This window comes from Aphelocoma coerulescens, unplaced genomic scaffold, assembly GCF_041296385.1.
Source record: "Aphelocoma coerulescens isolate FSJ_1873_10779 unplaced genomic scaffold, UR_Acoe_1.0 HiC_scaffold_205, whole genome shotgun sequence".
Lineage (NCBI taxonomy): Eukaryota > Metazoa > Chordata > Aves > Passeriformes > Corvidae > Aphelocoma > Aphelocoma coerulescens.
In genome coordinates this window covers 20,057-36,663 of record NW_027183551.1, presented here as the reverse complement: position 1 = coordinate 36,663, position 16,607 = coordinate 20,057, and the positions used below count along the sequence as shown (strand labels likewise).

At 57.2% G+C, this 16,607-nt stretch overlaps 2 protein-coding genes across 2 annotated transcripts; both read left to right on the top strand.

The window, feature by feature from the left end:
* Positions 1 to 2: 2 nt before the first annotated feature.
* Positions 3 to 2,792, top strand: LOC138101163 (uncharacterized). The gene is made up of 2 exons (XM_068999023.1): positions 3 to 70; positions 2,003 to 2,792. Exon 2 carries the CDS (start codon positions 2,286 to 2,288, stop codon positions 2,700 to 2,702), a length of 417 nt encoding a protein of 138 aa, XP_068855124.1. The 5' UTR covers positions 3 to 70; positions 2,003 to 2,285; the 3' UTR covers positions 2,703 to 2,792.
* A 2,085-nt stretch (positions 2,793 to 4,877) lies between these two features.
* Positions 4,878 to 16,038, top strand: LOC138101158 (2-acylglycerol O-acyltransferase 1-like). Its single transcript, XM_068999017.1, has 6 exons — positions 4,878 to 4,974; positions 5,571 to 5,749; positions 7,423 to 7,627; positions 11,670 to 11,844; positions 13,762 to 13,961; positions 15,835 to 16,038. The coding sequence occupies exons 1-6, from the start codon at positions 4,878 to 4,880 to the stop codon at positions 15,987 to 15,989; spliced, it is 1,011 nt and encodes a 336-aa protein (XP_068855118.1). The 3' UTR covers positions 15,990 to 16,038.
* The last annotated feature ends 569 nt before the right edge of the window (positions 16,039 to 16,607 follow it).

Genomic DNA, 16,607 nt, shown 5'->3' with positions numbered 1-16,607 from the left:
GAGGAAGAGGAGGAGGAGGATGTCAGCCCTGGAGGTGGCAGCGAGGGACGCGGGGACGAGGCTGGAGGAGGTGGGGAACTGGAGGTGGCAGCAGGGGACACGGGGACGTCGCTGGGGACGCCTCTGGGGACACGGGGACATCGTTGGGGACATCTCTGGGGACATGGGGACACCTCTGGGGACACGGGGACATCGTTGGGGATGCCTCTGGGGACACGGGGACATTGTTGGGGACATCTCTGGGGACATGGGGACACCTCTGGGGACACCTCTGGGGACATGGGGACACCTCTGGAGACACGGGGACATCGTTGGGGACGTGGGGACACCATTGGAGATGGGACAGGGGGCACGGGGACACCTCTGGGGACACCTCTGGGGACATGGGGACATCGCTGGGGACGTGGGGCCATCGTTGGAGGTGGGACAGGGGACACAGGGACACCTCTGGGGACACGGGGACATCGTTGGGGACGTGGGGACACCTCTGGGGACACCTCTGGGGACACGGGGACATCGTTGGGGACGTGGGGACACCTCTGGGGACACCTCTGGGGACATGGGGACATCGTTGGGGACGTGGGGACACCTCTGGGGACACCTCTGGGGACACGGGGACGTCGTTGGGGACATCTCTGGGGACATGGGGACATTGCTGGGGACGTGGGGACACCATTGGAGATGGGACAGGGGGCACGGAGACATCTCTGGGGACATGGGGACACCTCTGGGGACACCTCTGGGGACACGGGGACATCGTTGGAGGTGGGACAGGGGACACGGGGACATTGTTGGGGACATGGGGACATCATTGGGGACACGGGGACACCGTTGGAGGTGGGATAGGGGACAAGGGGACACTCCCAGGGATGTGGGGACATCGTTGGAGGTGGGACAGGGGACACGGGGACATCGTTGGGGACACGGGGACATCATTGGAGGTGGGATAGGGGACAAGGGGACACTCCCAGGGATGTGGGGACACCGTTGGGGTGGCAGCAGGGGACATGGGGACACCTCTGGGGACACGGGGACATTGTTGGAGGTGGGATAGGGGACACGGGGACATCGTTGGGGACACGGGGACACCGTTGAGGGTGGGATAGGGGACACGGGGACACCTCCGGGGATGTGGGGACACCTCTGGGGACATGGGGACACCGTTGAGGGTGGGATAGGGGACACGGGGACACCTCTGGGGACACGGGGACATCGTTGGAGGTGGGACAGGGGACACGGGGACACCTCTGGGGGTGGCCTCAAAGGACATGGGGACACCTCTGGGGACATGGGGACACCCTTGGGGGTGCCATCGAGGGACACCAGGATGAGGCGGGGCACTGGAGGTGGCACCAGGGGATGTGGGGACACCTCTGGGGACATGGGGACATCATTGAGGGTGGGATAAGGGACACGGGGACACCTCTGGGGACATGGGGACACCTCTGGGGACATGGGGACACCGTTGGGGGTGGGATAGGGGACATGGGGACACCGTTGGGGACATGGGGACATCATTGGAGGTGGCTTTAAGGGACATGGGGACACCTCTGGGGACACGGGGACACCTCTGGGGACATGGGGACACCGTTGGGGGTGGGATAGGGGACATGGGGACACCTCTGGGGACACGGGGACACCTCTGGGGACATGGGGACACTGTTGGGGGTGGGATAGGGGACATGGGGACACCGTTGGGGACACGGGGACATCATTGGAGGTGGCTTTAAGGGACACGGGGACACCTCTGGGGACATGGGGACACCCTGGGGGTGGCACCCAGGGACACCAGGAGGAGGTTGGGCTCTGGAGGTGGCACCGGGGGACATTGGGGACACTCCCAGGGACACACGGGGACACCTCTGGGGATGTGGGGACACCTCTGGGGACACGGGGACACCTCTGGAGGTGGCACCGGGGGACATTGGGGACACTCCCAGGGACACACGGGGACACCCCGGAGGTGGCCCCGAGGGAAGGCGACACCTCGGGCTGTCCCCAGGTCACGAGAGCCCCGCGGAGAGAACTTGAACAGCCCCGAGGTGTCACCGGACCCCCTTGGGGACACCCCCGAGACCCTCAAGGTGCCACCGGACCCCCTTGGGGACACCCCCGAGACCCTCAAGGTGCCACCGGACCCCCTTGGGGATGTCCCTGAGACCCTCAAGGTGCCACCAGACCCCCTTGGGGACACCCCCGAGACCCTCAAGGTGCCACCGGACCCCCTTGGGGACACCCCCGAGACCCTCAAGGTGCCACTGGACCCCCTTGGGGATGTCCCTGAGATGCCACCGGACCCCCTTGGGGACACCCCCAAGACCCTCAAGGTGCCACCGGACCCCCTTGGGGACACCCCCAAGACCCCCAAGATGTCACCGGACCCCCTTGGGGACACCCCCGAGACCCCCAAGATGCCACCGGACCCCCTTGGGGACGTCCCCGAGACCCCCAAGATGTCACCGGACCCCCTTGGGGACATCCCTGAGACCCTCAAGGTGCCACCGGACCCCCTTGGGGACACCCCCAAGACCCCCAAGATGTCACCGGACCCCCTTGGGGACATCCCTGAGACCCTCAAGGTGCCACCGGACCCCCTTGGGGACACCCCCGAGACCCCCAAATGTCACCAGGCCCCCTTGGGGACGTCCCCAGGACCCTCGAGATGCCACCAGACCCCCTTGGGGACACCCCCGAGACCCTGAGGACCCCCCAGGAGGGGACGGGAGCCCCCCGGGGACGTCCCCAAACCCGAAATAAACCCCGTGACCCCCCCCCGGGTTCCGCGGCTGTTTGGGGTCACCCCACCAGTTCATCCCAGTTCATCCCAGTGACCTCCCAGTACATCCCAGTGACCTCCCAGTACATCCCAGTTCATCCCAGTGTGTCCCAGTGACCTCCCAGTGCCCCCTCCAGTTCATCCCAGTGACCTCCCAGTGCCCCTCCAGTTCATCCCAGTTCATCCCGGTGACTTCCCAGTGCATCCCAGTTCATCCCAGTGTGTCCCAGTGACCTCCCAGTGCCCCCTCCAGTTCATCCCAGTATCCCCCCAGTATATCCCAGTGCATTCCACTTCATCCCAGTTCATCCCAGTGTGTCCCAGTGCCCCCTCCAGTTCATCCCAGTATCCCCCCAGTATATCCCAGTGCATCCCAGTTCATCCCAGTGTGTCCCAGTGCCCCCTCCAGTTCATCCCAGTATCCCGCCAGTATATCCCAGTTCATCCCAGTTCATCCCAGTGTGTCCCAGTGACCTCCCACTGCATCCCAGTGTGTCCCAGTGACCTCCCAGTGCATCCCAGTGACCTCCCAGTTCATCCCAGTATCCCCCCAGTATATCCCAGTGCATCCCAGTGTGTCCCAGTGCCCATCCCCACCCCCTCTGCCCCTCCCCTCCCCCCCTTTGCACAACCCCAAAATTGCCCAAAACCCCCCTGGGAGGGGGCGGGGCCGCCCCAGTCAAACCAGCGCCTCCCAGTAACCCCTTCCCTCCTTTCCCAGTCAAACCAGCGCCTCCCAGTAACCCCTTCCCTCCTTTCCCAGTCAAACCAGCGCCTCCCAGTAACCCCTTCCCTCCTTTCCCAGTAAAAACCAGCGCCTCCCAGTAACCCCTTCCCTATTAAAACCAGCACCTCCCAGTAAACCCTCCCTGCCTCTCCCATTAAAACCAGCGCCTCCCAGTAACCTCTCCCCGCTTCTCCCATTAAAACCAGTAGCTCCCAGTAACCTCTCCCCGCTTCTCCCATTAAAACCAGTAGCTCCCAGTAACCTCTCCCTGCTTCTCCCATTAAAACCAGTAGCTCCCAGTAACTCCCACCTTGCTCCCGGTAATCCCCCGAGCTCCCAGTAATTCCCCCCTCGATCCCAGTAACCCCCCCCAGCTCCCAGTAACCCCCCCAATTCCACTCCCACCTCCCAGTACCCCCCCCAAACCCACTCCTCCCCCTCCCAGGACCCCCCAAACCCCTCCAGGACCCCCCAAAACCCCCCCAAATCCCCCCCCAGCTCCCAGTAACTCCCCCCCAGCTCCCAGTAACCCCCCAAATTCCACTCCCCGCTCCCAGTACCCCCCCCAAACCCACTCCTCCCCATCCCAGGACCCCCCAAACCCCTCCAGGACCCCCCAAAATCCCCCCAATTCCACTCCCACCTCCCAGTACTCCCCCCAAACCCACTCCTCCCCCTCCCAGGACCCCCCAAACCCCTCCAGGACCCCCCAAAACCCCCCCAAATCCCCCCCCAGCTCCCAGTAACTCCCCCCCAGCTCCCAGTAACCCCCCCAATTCCACTCCCAGCTCCCAGTAACCCCCCCAATTCCACTCCCACCTCCCAGTCCCCCCCCCAAACCCACTCCTCCCCCTCCCAGGACCCCCCAAACCCCTCCAGGACCCCCCAAAACCTCCCCAAATCCCCCCCCAGCTCCCAGTAACTCCCCCCCAGCTCCCAGTAACCCCCCAAATTCCACTCCCCGCTCCCAGTAACCCCCCCAAACCCACTCCTCCCCATCCCAGGACCCCCCAAACCCCTCCAGGACCCCCCAAAACCCCCCCAAATCCCCCCCCAGCTCCCAGTAACTCCCCCCCAGCTCCCAGTAACCCCCCCAATTCCACTCCCACCTCCCAGTACCCCCCCCCAAACCCACTCCTCCCCATCCCAGGACCCCCCAAACCCCTCCAGGACCCCCCAAAACCCCCCCAAATCCCCCCCCCACCTCCCAGTAACTCCCCCCCAGCTCCCAGTAACTCCCCCCCAGCTCCCAGTAACCCCCCCAATTCCACTCCCCGCTCCCAGTACCCCCCCCCAAACCCACTCCTCCCCATCCCAGGACCCCCCAAACCCCTCCAGGACCCCCCAAAACCCCCCCAAATCCCCCCCCCGGCCATGCCCCCCCTGCGCTTCGCCCCCCTCCGCCTCCCCCTGCGCCGCCGCCTGCAGACCTTGGCCGTGCTCCAATGGGTTTTCTCCTTCCTCCTCCTCGGTGAGCGCTTTGGGGGGGCCCCGAGGGGGTCCCCAAAACCCTTCTGGGGTCCCCCAAAACCCCCTGACCCCCCCCCTTCCTCCGGAATCCTGGAGTTCTTCAGGGCAGCGCTGAGCGTTCCCTCCCCCTCCCCCAAAAAAAGGGGGATTTGGGGTGGTTTTTGGGGAATGGGGACCCCAAAAAGGGGGTTGGTGACTTTGGGGGTGGGGGTGACATGGGAGGGGGGTCCCCAAAACCCCCCCTGGCCCCCTCCCCCGTGACCCCAACAGTCGGGATTCTTTAGGGCAGCGCTGCACAGTGCACAACCCCCCTCCCCCCGACGGAGCGGGTTTTTGGGGTGCTGCGGGAAAACGGAGACCCCAAAAAACGGGGTTCCTGGGGGGGTCCGTAGCTCTGGGGGGGGGGGTCCACGCGCCCCCCAACTCCCGCCCCGCCGCGTGCTTTAACTGAGCCTCCAGCGCTGCTTTTCCCCCGGGGGTTTTTGGGGTGCAGCGGGAAAACGCAGAGCCCGAGAATCGGGGTTCTTGGGGCGTTCGGTAGCCCTGGCGGGGGGCTTCCCTGTGACCCCCCCGGCGGACCCCCGGACCCCCCCCCAGGGCAGCTGTGCACGGTTCTGTTCGTGCTGGCGCTGCGCGGGCCGCTCTGGCTGCCGGCGCTGCTCTACGGGCTGTGGCTGCTGGCGGACCGCCACACCCCCCGCCGCGGGGGGCGCCCTTGCGCCTGGGTGCGCGCCTGGCCCGTCTGGCGCCACTTCCGGGATTACTTCCCCATCTCGGTGAGCCGGGGGAGGGGGGGGGGAGTTGGGCGGATTTTGGGGGTCCCTGGGTGGGTTTTGGGGAGGTTTTGGGGTCCCTGGGTGGGTTTTGGGAGGGGTTGAGGGGTCCCTGGGTGGGATTTGGGGGGATTAGGGGGTACCTGAGTGGGTTTTGGGGGTCCCTGGATGGGTTTTGGGGGGGTTTGGGGGGTACCTGAGTGGGTTTTGGGGGTCCCTGGGTGGGTTTTGGGGTCCCTGGGTGGGTTTTGGGAGGGGTTGAGGGGTCCCTGGGTGGGATTTGGGGGGGTTAGGGGGTACCTGAGTGGGTTTTGGGGGTCCCTGGGTGGGATTTGGGGGGTTTAGGGGTCCCTGGATGGGGTTTAGGGGTCCCTGGGTGGGTTTGGGGAGGATTAGGGGGTCCCTGGGTGGGTTTGGGGGGGGGGTTTGGGGTCCCTGGGTGGGTTTGGGGGGGTTTAGGGGGTCACTGGGTGGGTTTTGGGGTCCCTGGGTGGGTTTTGGGAGGGGTTGAGGGGTCCCTGGGTGGGTTTTGGGGGGGTTAGGGGGTACCTGAGTGGGTTTTGGGGGTCCCTGGATGGGTTTTGGGGGGGTTTGGGGGGTACCTGAGTGGGTTTTGGGGGTCCCTGGGTGGGATTTGGGGGGGTTAGGGGTCCCTGGATGGGGTTTAGGGGTCCCTGGGTGGGTTTTGGGGGGTTTGGGGGGTACCTGAGTGGGTTTTGGGGGTCCCTGGGTGGGTTTTGGGGGGTTTAGGGGTCCTTGGATGGGGTTTAGGGGTACCTGGGTGGATTTTGGGGTCCCTGGGTGAGGTTTGGGGGGGTTTTGGGGGTCCTTGGGTGGGATTTGGGGCTCCCTGGGTGGGTTTTGGGGAGGTTTAGGGGTCCCTGGGTGGGATTTGGGGGGTTTAGGAGTCCCTGGGAGGGTTTTGGGGGCTTTAGGGGGTCTCTGGGTGATGTTTAGGGGTCCCTGGGTGGGTTTGGGGGGGGTTGGGGGGTGCCTGGATGGGTTTTGGGGGGTCCCTGGGTGAGATTTGGGGGTCCCTGGGTGGGTTTTGGGGTCCCTGGGTGAGGTTTGGGGAGGTTTAGGGGGTCCCTGGGTGGGATTTGGGGGGGTTTAAGGGTCCCTGGGTGGGATCTGGGGGTCCTGGGTGGGTTTTGGGGGGGTTTAGGGGTCCCTGGGTGGGGTTTTGGGGTCCCTGGGTGGGGTTTTGGGGTCCCTGGGTGAGTTTTGGGGGGTTCCTGGCTGAGATTTGGGGGTCGCTGGGTGGGATTGGGGGGGGTTTTGGGGATCCCTGAGTGAATTTTGGGGTGTCCTGGGGTTGTTTTAGGGGGTTGGAGGGGAGGGGGTGGTCCCTGGATGGAATTTCGGGGGATTTTGGGGATTCCCTGCTTGGGTTTGGCTTCCCTGACGTCACCCGGGGCCATTTCGGGGGGGAATCCCCTGGAGAAATTGGGGGGGGGGGGCGGAATTCTCCACTCTCCCGAAAGAATTTGGGGAATCTCCTCCATCTCCCCCCACCCCTCCCCCCCATCTCCCGACCCCTTTTTGAGGAATTTTGGGATCATTCCCCTCTTTTTTTGGTTTCTTTTTTTTTCCCCTTTCACCCCCACAATTTTGGGGCTCTCTGACCTTCCCAAAAACCCCCAAAAAACCTAAAAAAAAACCCCAAAAAATTCCAGCTGATCCGCACGGCGCCGCTGGATCCCGGCAGGAATTACATTTTCGGCTTCCACCCCCACGGGGTTTTGGCCGCCGGAGCTTTTGGGAATTTCTGCACGGAAGCCACGGGATTTGGGGGGCTCTTCCCGGGGCTGCGCCCGCACCTCCTCACCCTCCCCTGCTGGTTCCGCCTCCCGTTTTTCCGGGAATACGCCATGGCGGGGGGTGAGTGGGAATTGTCCTCTCCCTCCCAAAAAAAAAAAAAAAAACCCAAAAAATTCGGGAAAAGGGTTCCAAAAAAAAAAAAAAAAAAAAAAAAAAAAAGCGGGGATTTGGGGATGGAAGCTCCCGAATTGTCGGGGTTTTATCCCGAAATTCCCAGGTTCTCACTCAATTCCTCACGTTCTGAGTGCCCTGAATCCCTGGATTCTGATCCCCCAAATCCCTGAATTTCGAGCCCCAAATCCCAAAAATTGGGGATTTAGGGATTTAGGGATTGGAGCTCCCGAATTGTCGGGATTTTATCCCGAAATTCCAGGGTTTTCACCCAATTCCTCACGTTCTGAGTGCCCCGAATTCCTGGATTCTGATCCCCCAAATCCCTGAATTTCGAGCCCCAAATCCCAAAAATTGGGGATTTAGGGATTCAGGGATTGAAGCTCCCGAATTGTCGGGATTTTATCCCGAAATTCCCAGGTTTTCACCCAATTCCTGGCACACCCAGCGCCCTGAATCCCTGGATTCTGATCCCCAAATCCATGAATTTCGAGCCCTAAATCCCAAAAATTGGGGATTTAGGGATTTAGGGATTGAGGCTCCCGAATTGTCGGGATTTTATCCCAAAATTCCCGGGGTTTCACCCAATTCCTGACACACCCAGCGCCCCGAATCCCGGGATTCTGATCCCCAAATCCCTGAATTTCGAGCCCCAAATCCCTGAATTTCGAGCCCTAAATCCCAAAAATTGGGGATTTAGGAATTTAGGGATTTAGGAATTGAAGCTCCCGAATTGTTGGGGTTTTATCCCGAAATTCCAGGGTTTTCACCCAATTCCTGACACAGCCAGTGCCCCGAATCCCTGGATTCTGATCCCCAAATCCCTGAATTTCGAGCCCCAAATCCCAAAAATTGGGGATTTAGGAATTTAGGGATTGAAGCTCCCGAATTGTCGGGGTTTTATCCCGAAATTCCCAGGTTCTCACCCAATTCCTCACGTTCTGAGTGCCCCGAATTCCTGGATTCTGATCCCCCAAATCCCTGAATTTCGAGCCCCAAATCCCTGAATTTCGAGCCTCAAATCCACAAATTTGGGGTTTTGGGGGGATTTGGGGATTCAGGGATTGACGCTCCCGAATTGTCGGGATTTTATCCCGAAATTCCAGGGTTTTCACCCAATTCCTGACACACCCAGCGCCCTGAATCCCTGGATTCTGATCCCCAAATCCCTGAATTTCGAGCCCCAAATCCCTGAATTTCGAGCCCTAAATCCCAAAAATTGGGGATTTAGGAATTTAGGGATTTAGGAATTGAAGCTCCTGAATTGTCGGGATTTTATCCCAAAATTCCAGGGTTTTCACCCAATTCCTGACACACGCAGCGCCCTGAATCCCTGGATTCTGATCCCCAAATCCATGAATTTCGAGCCCTAAATCCCAAAAATTGGGGATTTAGGGATTTAGGGATTGAAGCTCCTGAATTGTCGGGGTTTTATCCCGAAATTCCAGGGTTTTCACCCAATTCCTGACACACCCAGTGCCCCGAATCTCTGGATTCTGATCCCCAAATCCCTGAATTTCGAGCCCTAAATCCCAAAAATTGGGGATTTAGGAATTTAGGGATTTAGGGATTGAAGCTCCCGAATTGTCGGGATTTTATCCCGAAATTCCAGGGTTTTCACCCAATTCCTGACACACCCAGCGCCCCGAATCCCTGGATTCTGATCCCCAAATCCATGAATTTCGAGGCCTAAATCCCAAAAATTGGGGATTTAGGGATTTAGGGATTGAAGCTCCTGAATTGTCGGGGTTTTATCCCGAAATTCCAGGGTTTTCACCCAATTCCTCACGTTCTGAGTGCCCCGAATCCCTGGATTCTGATCCCCCAAATCCCTGAATTTCGAGCCCCAAATCCCTGAATTTCGAGCCTCAAATCCACAAATTTGGGGTTTTGGGGGGATTTGGGGATTCAGGGATTGAAGCTCCCGAATTGTCGGGATTTTATCCCGAAATTCCAGGGTTTTCACCCAATTCCTGACACACCCAGCGCCCTGAATTCCTGGGTTCTGATCCCCAAATCCCTGAATTTCGAGCCCCAAATCCCTGAATTTCGAGCCCTAAATCCCAAAAATTGGGGATTTAGGAATTTAGGGATTTAGGAATTGAAGCTCCTGAATTGTCGGGATTTTATCCCAAAATTCCAGGGTTTTCACCCAATTCCTGACACACGCAGCGCCCTGAATCCCTGGATTCTGATCCCCAAATCCATGAATTTCGAGCCCTAAATCCCAAAAATTGGGGATTTAGGGATTTAGGGATTGAAGCTCCTGAATTGTCGGGGTTTTATCCCGAAATTCCAGGGTTTTCACCCAATTCCTGACACACCCAGTGCCCCGAATCTCTGGATTCTGATCCCCAAATCCCTGAATTTCGAGCCCTAAATCCCAAAAATTGGGGATTTAGGAATTTAGGGATTTAGGGATTGAAGCTCCCGAATTGTCGGGATTTTATCCCGAAATTCCAGGGTTTTCACCCAATTCCTGACACACCCAGCGCCCCGAATCCCTGGATTCTGATCCCCAAATCCATGAATTTCGAGCCCTAAATCCCAAAAATTGGGGATTTAGGGATTTAGGGATTGAAGCTCCTGAATTGTCGGGATTTTATCCCGAAATTCCAGGGTTTTCACCCAATTCCTGACACACCCAGCGCCCTGAATTCCTGGGTTCTGATCCCCAAATCCCTGAATTTCGAGCCTCAAATCCCCAAAATTGGGGTTTTGGGGGGATTTGGGGATTCAGGGATTGAAGCTCCCAAATTGTCGGGGTTTTATCCCGAAATTCCAGGGTTTTCACCCAATTCCTCACGTTCTGAGTGCCCCGAATTCCGGGATTCTGATCCCCAAATCCCTGAATTTCGAGCCCCAAATCCCCCAAAAAATCGAGGTTTTGGGGGGATTTGGGGATTGAAGCTCCTGAGTTGCTGCTTCCCGAATTTTCGGGGTTTTATCCCCCAAAAATTCCCTGGATTTTACCAAATCCCTGAATCCTTAAATCCCTAAATCCCTTCCCTCAGCACCCAAATTTTGGGGGTCCGAATCCCAAATCCCCGAATCCCATGGGACCCCAAACTCCCTGAATCCCCCAAATTTTTGGGGTGTCCCCAACTCCCAGAATCCCCCAAATCCCTGAATCCCCCAAATTCCCGAATCCCCCCCAAACCCCTCCCCCACCACCCAAACTTTGGTGCTGAATCCCCCAAAATCCCGGAATCCCCCCCCCCCCCCAAAATCCTTCCTTCCCTCCCCCCAACCCCCCAAATTTTTGGGGTTCCCCCAAATCCCTGAATCCCCCCCAAACCCCTCCCCCAGCACCCAAATTTTGGGGCCGAAACCCCAAAATCCCCGAATCCCCCCCCAAATTCTTCCTTCCCTCCCCAAACCCCCCCAATTTTTGGGGTGCCCCCAAATCCCTGAATCCCCCAACTCCCTGAATCCCCCAAATTTTTGGGGTGTCCCCAACTCCCTGAATCCCCCAACTCCCTGAATCCCCCAAATTTTTGGGGTGTCCCCAACTCCCTGAATCCCCCAAATCCCTGAATCCCCCAAATTTTTGGGGTGCCCCCAAATCCCTGAATCCCCCAAATCCCTGAATCCCCCAAATTTTTGGGGTGCTCCCAACTCCCTGAATCCCCCAAATCCCTGAATCCCCCAAATTTTTGGGGTGCCCCCAACTCCCTGAATCCCCCAACTCCCTGAATCCCCCCAATTTTTGGGGTGCCCGCAACTCCCTGAATCCCCCAAATCCCTGAATCCCCCCCAAACCCCCCAAATTTTTGGAGTGTCCCCAACTCCCTGAATCCCCCAACTCCCTGAATCCCCCAAATTTTTGGGGTGTCCCCAAAATCCCCGAATCCCCCCCCCCAAAATCCTTCCTTCCCTCCCCCCAACCCCCCAAATTTTTGGGGTGCCCCCAACTCCCTGAATCCCCCCAATTTTTGGGGTGCCCCCAACTCCCTGAACCCCCCAAATTTTTGGGGTGTCCCCGTTCCAGGCCTGGTTTCCTCGGAAGCCGCGAGCCTCGAGCACCTTCTGGGCCGGGAAAAGGGGGGGACCGTGGCCGTCATCGCCCTGGGGGGACCCCCCGAGTCCCTGGACGCCCACCCGGGGGGGCTCCGGCTGCAGCTGCTGCGCAGGAAGGGCTTCGTGCGCATCGCCCTCAAATTCGGGTGGGATTTGGGGGGATTTGGGGGGGATTTGGGATGTCTCAGAGGGGATTTGGGGGGCTGGAGGGGGCTTCGTGCGCATCGCCCTTAAATTCGGGGGGGGTTTGGGGGGATTTGGGGGGGATTTGGGATGTCCCAGAGGGGATTTGGGGGGCTGGAGGGGGCTTCGTGCGCATCGCCCTCAAATTCGGGTGGGATTTGGGGGGATTTGGGGGGGATTTGGGATGTCTCAGAGGGGATTTGGGGGGCTGGAGGGGGCTTCGTGCGCATCGCCCTTAAATTCGGGGGGGGTTTGGGGGGATTTGGGGGGGATTTGGGATGTCCCAGAGGGGATTTGGGGGGCTGGAGGGGGCTTCATGCGCATCGCCCTCAAATTCGGGTGGGATTTGGGGGGATTTGGGGGGGATTTGGGATGTCCCAGAGGGGATTTGGGGGGCTGGAGGGGGCTTCGTGCGCATCGCCCTTAAATTCGGGGGGGGTTTGGGGGGATTTGGGGTGTCCCAGAGGGGATTTGGGGGTGTCCCAGAGGGGATTTGGGGGGATTTGGGGTGTCCCAGAAGGGATTTGGGGGGCTGGGGGGCTTCGTGCGCATCGCCCTCAAATTCGGGTGGGATTTGGGGTGTCCTAGAAGGGATTTGGGGTGTCCCAGAGGGGATTTGGGGGCATTTGGGGTTTTCCAGAGGGGATTTGGGGTGTCCCAGAGGGGATTTGGGGGGCTGGGGGGGCTTCGTGCGCATCGCCCTCAAATTCGGGTGGGATTTGGGGGGATTTGGGGGGATTTGGGGTGTCCCAGAGGGGATTTGGGGGGCTGGAGGGGGCTTCGTGCGCATCGCCCTCAAATTCGGGTGGGATTTGGGGGGATTTGGGGGGGATTTGGGGTGTCCCAGAGGGGATTTGGGGGGCTGGGGGGGCTTCGTGCGCATCGCCCTCAAATTCGGGTGGGATTTGGGGGGATTTGGGGTGTCCCAGAAGGGATTTGGGGGGCTGGAGGGGGCTTCGTGCGCATCGCCCTCAAATTCGGGTGGGATTTGGGGGGATTTGGGGGGGATTTGGGGTGTCCCAGAGGGGATTTGAGGGGATTTGGGGTGTCCCAGAGGGGATTTGGGGGGCTGGAGGGGGCTTCGTGCGCATCGCCCTCAAATTCGGGTGGGATTTGGGGGGATTTGGGGGGGATTTGGGGTGTCCCAGAGGGGACTTGGGGGCATTTGGGGTTTTCCAGAGGGGATTTGGGGTGTCCCAGAGGGGATTTGGGGGGCTGGAAGGGGCTTCGTGCGCATCGCCCTCAAATTCGGGTGGGATTTGGGGGGGTTTGGGGTGTCCCAGCGGGGATTTGGGGTCTCCAGAGGGGATTTGGGGTGTCCCAGAAGGGGATTTGGGGGGCTGGGGGGGCTTCGTGCGCGTCGCCCTCAAATTCGGGTGGGATTTGGGGGGATTTGGGGTGTCCCAGAGGGGATTTGGGGGGATTTGGGGTGTCCCTGAAGGGATTTGGGGTGTCCCAGAGGGGATTTGGGGTCCCCAGAGGGGATTGAGGGGGGATTTGGGGTGTCCCAGAGGGGATTTGGGGTCCCCAGAGGGGATTGAGGGGGGATTTGGGGTGTCCCAGAAGGGATCTGGGGGGATTTGGGCTGTCTCAGAAGGGATTTGGGGTCCCCAGAGGGGATTTGGGGTGTCCCAGAGGGGATTTGGGGTGGATTTGGGGTGTCCCAGAGGGGATTTGGGATCCCCAGAGGGAATTTGGGATGAATTTGGGGTGTCCAGGGCAGATCTGATCTTCCCAAGGAGAAATTTCATGATTCCAGCGTGAATTTCAGGCGAGGAATTTTGGCATTTCCTGGTGGGCGTTTCCAGGTGGAAGAACCAGAACTGAGCATTTTGGGGATCCCCCCCCAAAAAAAACCCCTTTGCCCACCCCCTTGCCAGGACCCCCCTGGTGCCCGTGTTCAGTTTTGGGGAGAACGAGCTCTTCCGGCAGATCCCGAACCCTCCGGGCTCGCGGCTCCGGCGCTTCCAGGGGCGGCTCCAGCGGATTTTGGGGGTCGCGCTCCCCCTTTTCCACGCCCGAGGGGTTTTCCAGTACAGCTTCGGCCTCCTGCCCTTCCGCCGGCCCATCCACACCGTCGGTGAGCCCCCAAAAACCTCGGGGGGGGGGGGGGGGAAAACCAAAAAAATTGGGGGGGGGAACACCAAAAAAATTGGGGGGAAAAAGATCAAAAATTGGGGGGAAAAGATCAAAAATTGGGGGAAAAAAGATCAGAAAATTGGGGGGAAAAGATCAAAAATTGGGGGAAAAAGATCAAAAAATTGGGGGGAAAAAGACCAAAATTTGGGAAAAAAACCCCAAAAATTTGGGGGGAAAAGACCAAAAAATTGGGGGGAAAAAGATCAAAAATTGGGGGGAAAAAAGATCAAAAATTGGGGGAAAAAGATCAAAAATTGAGGGGAAAAAAGATCAAAAACTGGGGGGAAAAGATCAAAAATTGGGGGGAAAAAAGATCAAAAATTGGGGGAAAAAAGATCAGAAAATTGGGGGAAAAAGATCAAAAATTGGGGGGAAAAAAGATCAAAAATTGGGGGAAAAAAGATCAAAAATTGGGGGGAAAAAGATCAAAAATTGGGGGGAAAAAAGATCAAAAACTGGGGGGAAAAGATCAGAAAATTGGGGGGAAAAAGATCAAAAACTGGGGGGAAAAGATCAAAAATTAGGGGAAAAAAGATCAAAAATTGGGGGAAAAAAGATCAAAAACTGGGGGGAAAAGATCAAAAATTGGGGGAAAAAAGATCAAAAATTGGGGGCAAAAGATCAGAAAATTGGGGGGAAAAGATCAAAAATTGGGGGAAAAGATCAAAAATTGGGGGGAAAAGATCAAAAATTGGGGGGAAAAGATCAGAAATTGGGGGGAAAAAGATCAGAAAATTGGGGGGAAAAGATCAAAAATTGGGGGAAAAAGACCAAAAATTGGGGGGAAAAAATAAAAAAATTGGGGGGAAAAGATCAAAAACTTGGGGGGAAAAAGACGAAAAATTGGGGGAAAACCCCAAAAAATTGAGGGAAAAACCAAAAAAAAAAATTGGGGAAAAAAAGACCAAAAATTGGGGGAAAAAATCAAAAAATTGGGGGGAAAAGATCAAAAACTGGGGGGAAAAAGACGAAAAATTGAGGGGAAAAAGACCAAAAGTTTGGGAAAGAAACCCCAAAAACTGGGGGGAAAGCCCCCCAAACTTGAGGGAAAAACCAAAAAAAAATTGGGGGAAAAAGATCAAAAACTGGGGGGAAAAGATCAAAAATTTGGGGGAAAAAGATCAAAAATTGGGGGGAAAAAGATCAAAAATTGGGGGGAAAAAAGATCAAAAATTGGGGGGAAAAAAGATCAAAAATTGGGGGAAAAAGATCAAAAATTTGAGGAAAAAAACCCCCAAAAAATTGGAGGAAAAAGGACCAAAAATTGGGGGGAAAAAGACCAAAAAATTGGGGGGAAACCCCCAAAAATTTGGGGGAAAAAAAGGACTAAATATTGGAGAAAAAACCCCCAAAATTCAGGAAAAAAACCCCAAAAATTTGAGAAAAACCCCCCAAAAATTGGAGAAAAAAAAAACCACAAAAAATTGAGGAAAAAAAAAACCAAAAATTCGGGAAAAAAATCCCAAAAATTTGAGGAAAAAACCCCAAAATTTTGAGAAAAAAACTCCAAAATTTTGAGAAAAAAACCCCAAAAATTTGAGGAAAAAACCCCAAAATTCGGGAAAAACCCCCAACAATTCACCCCGGGAAGGGTGGGGAATCCCAAATCCATCCTTTAGGATTTTGGGGGGATCTTTTAGGGCGGGAACCCCTAAATCCCAGCGGGGGGGGTGGGGGAGGGAGAGGCTCCCGCACCCCAAATTTTTTGGGGTGTTCCCCATCCCCTTTTCCCCGGGGGAAAAGGAAATTCCTGGAGCTTTGGGGATAACTTTTAATGGGATTTTTTTGGGGGGTTTCTGACCCCAAAAACAAAGTGGGGGCCCCCCTGGAGCTGCCCCGAACCCCAAATCCTTCGGGGGAGGAGGTGGAACTTTGGCACCGCCGGTACCTGGAGAAGCTCGAGGCCCTTTTTGAGGAGCACAAATTGGGGTACGGGGTCCCCCCCGAGCGCCACCTCAGCTTCGTCTGACCCCAAAAACCCCAAAAACCCCAAAAGTTTTGGGGCCACCCCAAAAAAAATCTCTGGATTCCAATAAATTGGTTTAAAATTGAGGCGTCTCCTGTTTTTTTGGGGGCGGTTTTGGGGGGATTTGGGGGAGTTTTGGGGTCGGGATCCCACCCCGAGCGCCACCTCAGCTTCGTCTGACCCCAAAAAGCCCCAAAACCCCAAAAGTTTTGGGGCCACCCCAAAAAAAAAATCTCTGGATTCCAATAAATTGGTTTAAAATTGAGGCGTGTCTTGGTTTTTGGGGGGGTTTTGGGGGGATTTGGGGGAGTTTTGGGGTCGGGATCCCACCCCGAGCGCCACCTCAGCTTCGTCTGACCCCCAAAAACCCCAAAAACCCCCAAAACCCCAAAAGTTTTGGGGCCACCCCCAAAAAAAATCTCTGGATTCCAATAAATTGGTTTAAAATTGAGGCGTCTCCTGGTTTTTTTGGGGCGGTTTTGGGGGGATTTTGGGGAGTTTTGGGGTCGGGATCCCACCCCGAGCGCCACCTCAGCTTCGTCTGACCCCAAAAACCCCAAAAACCCCAAAAGTTTTGGGGCCACCCCAAAAAAAAAATCTCTGGATTCCAATAAATTGGTT

Bases quoted from the DNA above. Each gene is read 5' to 3' on its own strand.
- LOC138101163 (XM_068999023.1), top strand. From the start codon at position 2,286: ATGCCACCGGACCCCCTTGGGGACACCCCCAAGACCCTCAAGGTGCCA.
- LOC138101158 (XM_068999017.1), top strand. From the start codon at position 4,878: ATGCCCCCCCTGCGCTTCGCCCCCCTCCGCCTCCCCCTGCGCCGCCGC. The intron at 5,750-7,422 runs GTGAGCCGGGGG...AAAAAATTCCAG, and splicing joins GGGATTACTTCCCCATCTCG to CTGATCCGCACGGCGCCGCT. The intron at 13,962-15,834 runs GTGAGCCCCCAA...CCAAAAACAAAG, and splicing joins CCGGCCCATCCACACCGTCG to TGGGGGCCCCCCTGGAGCTG.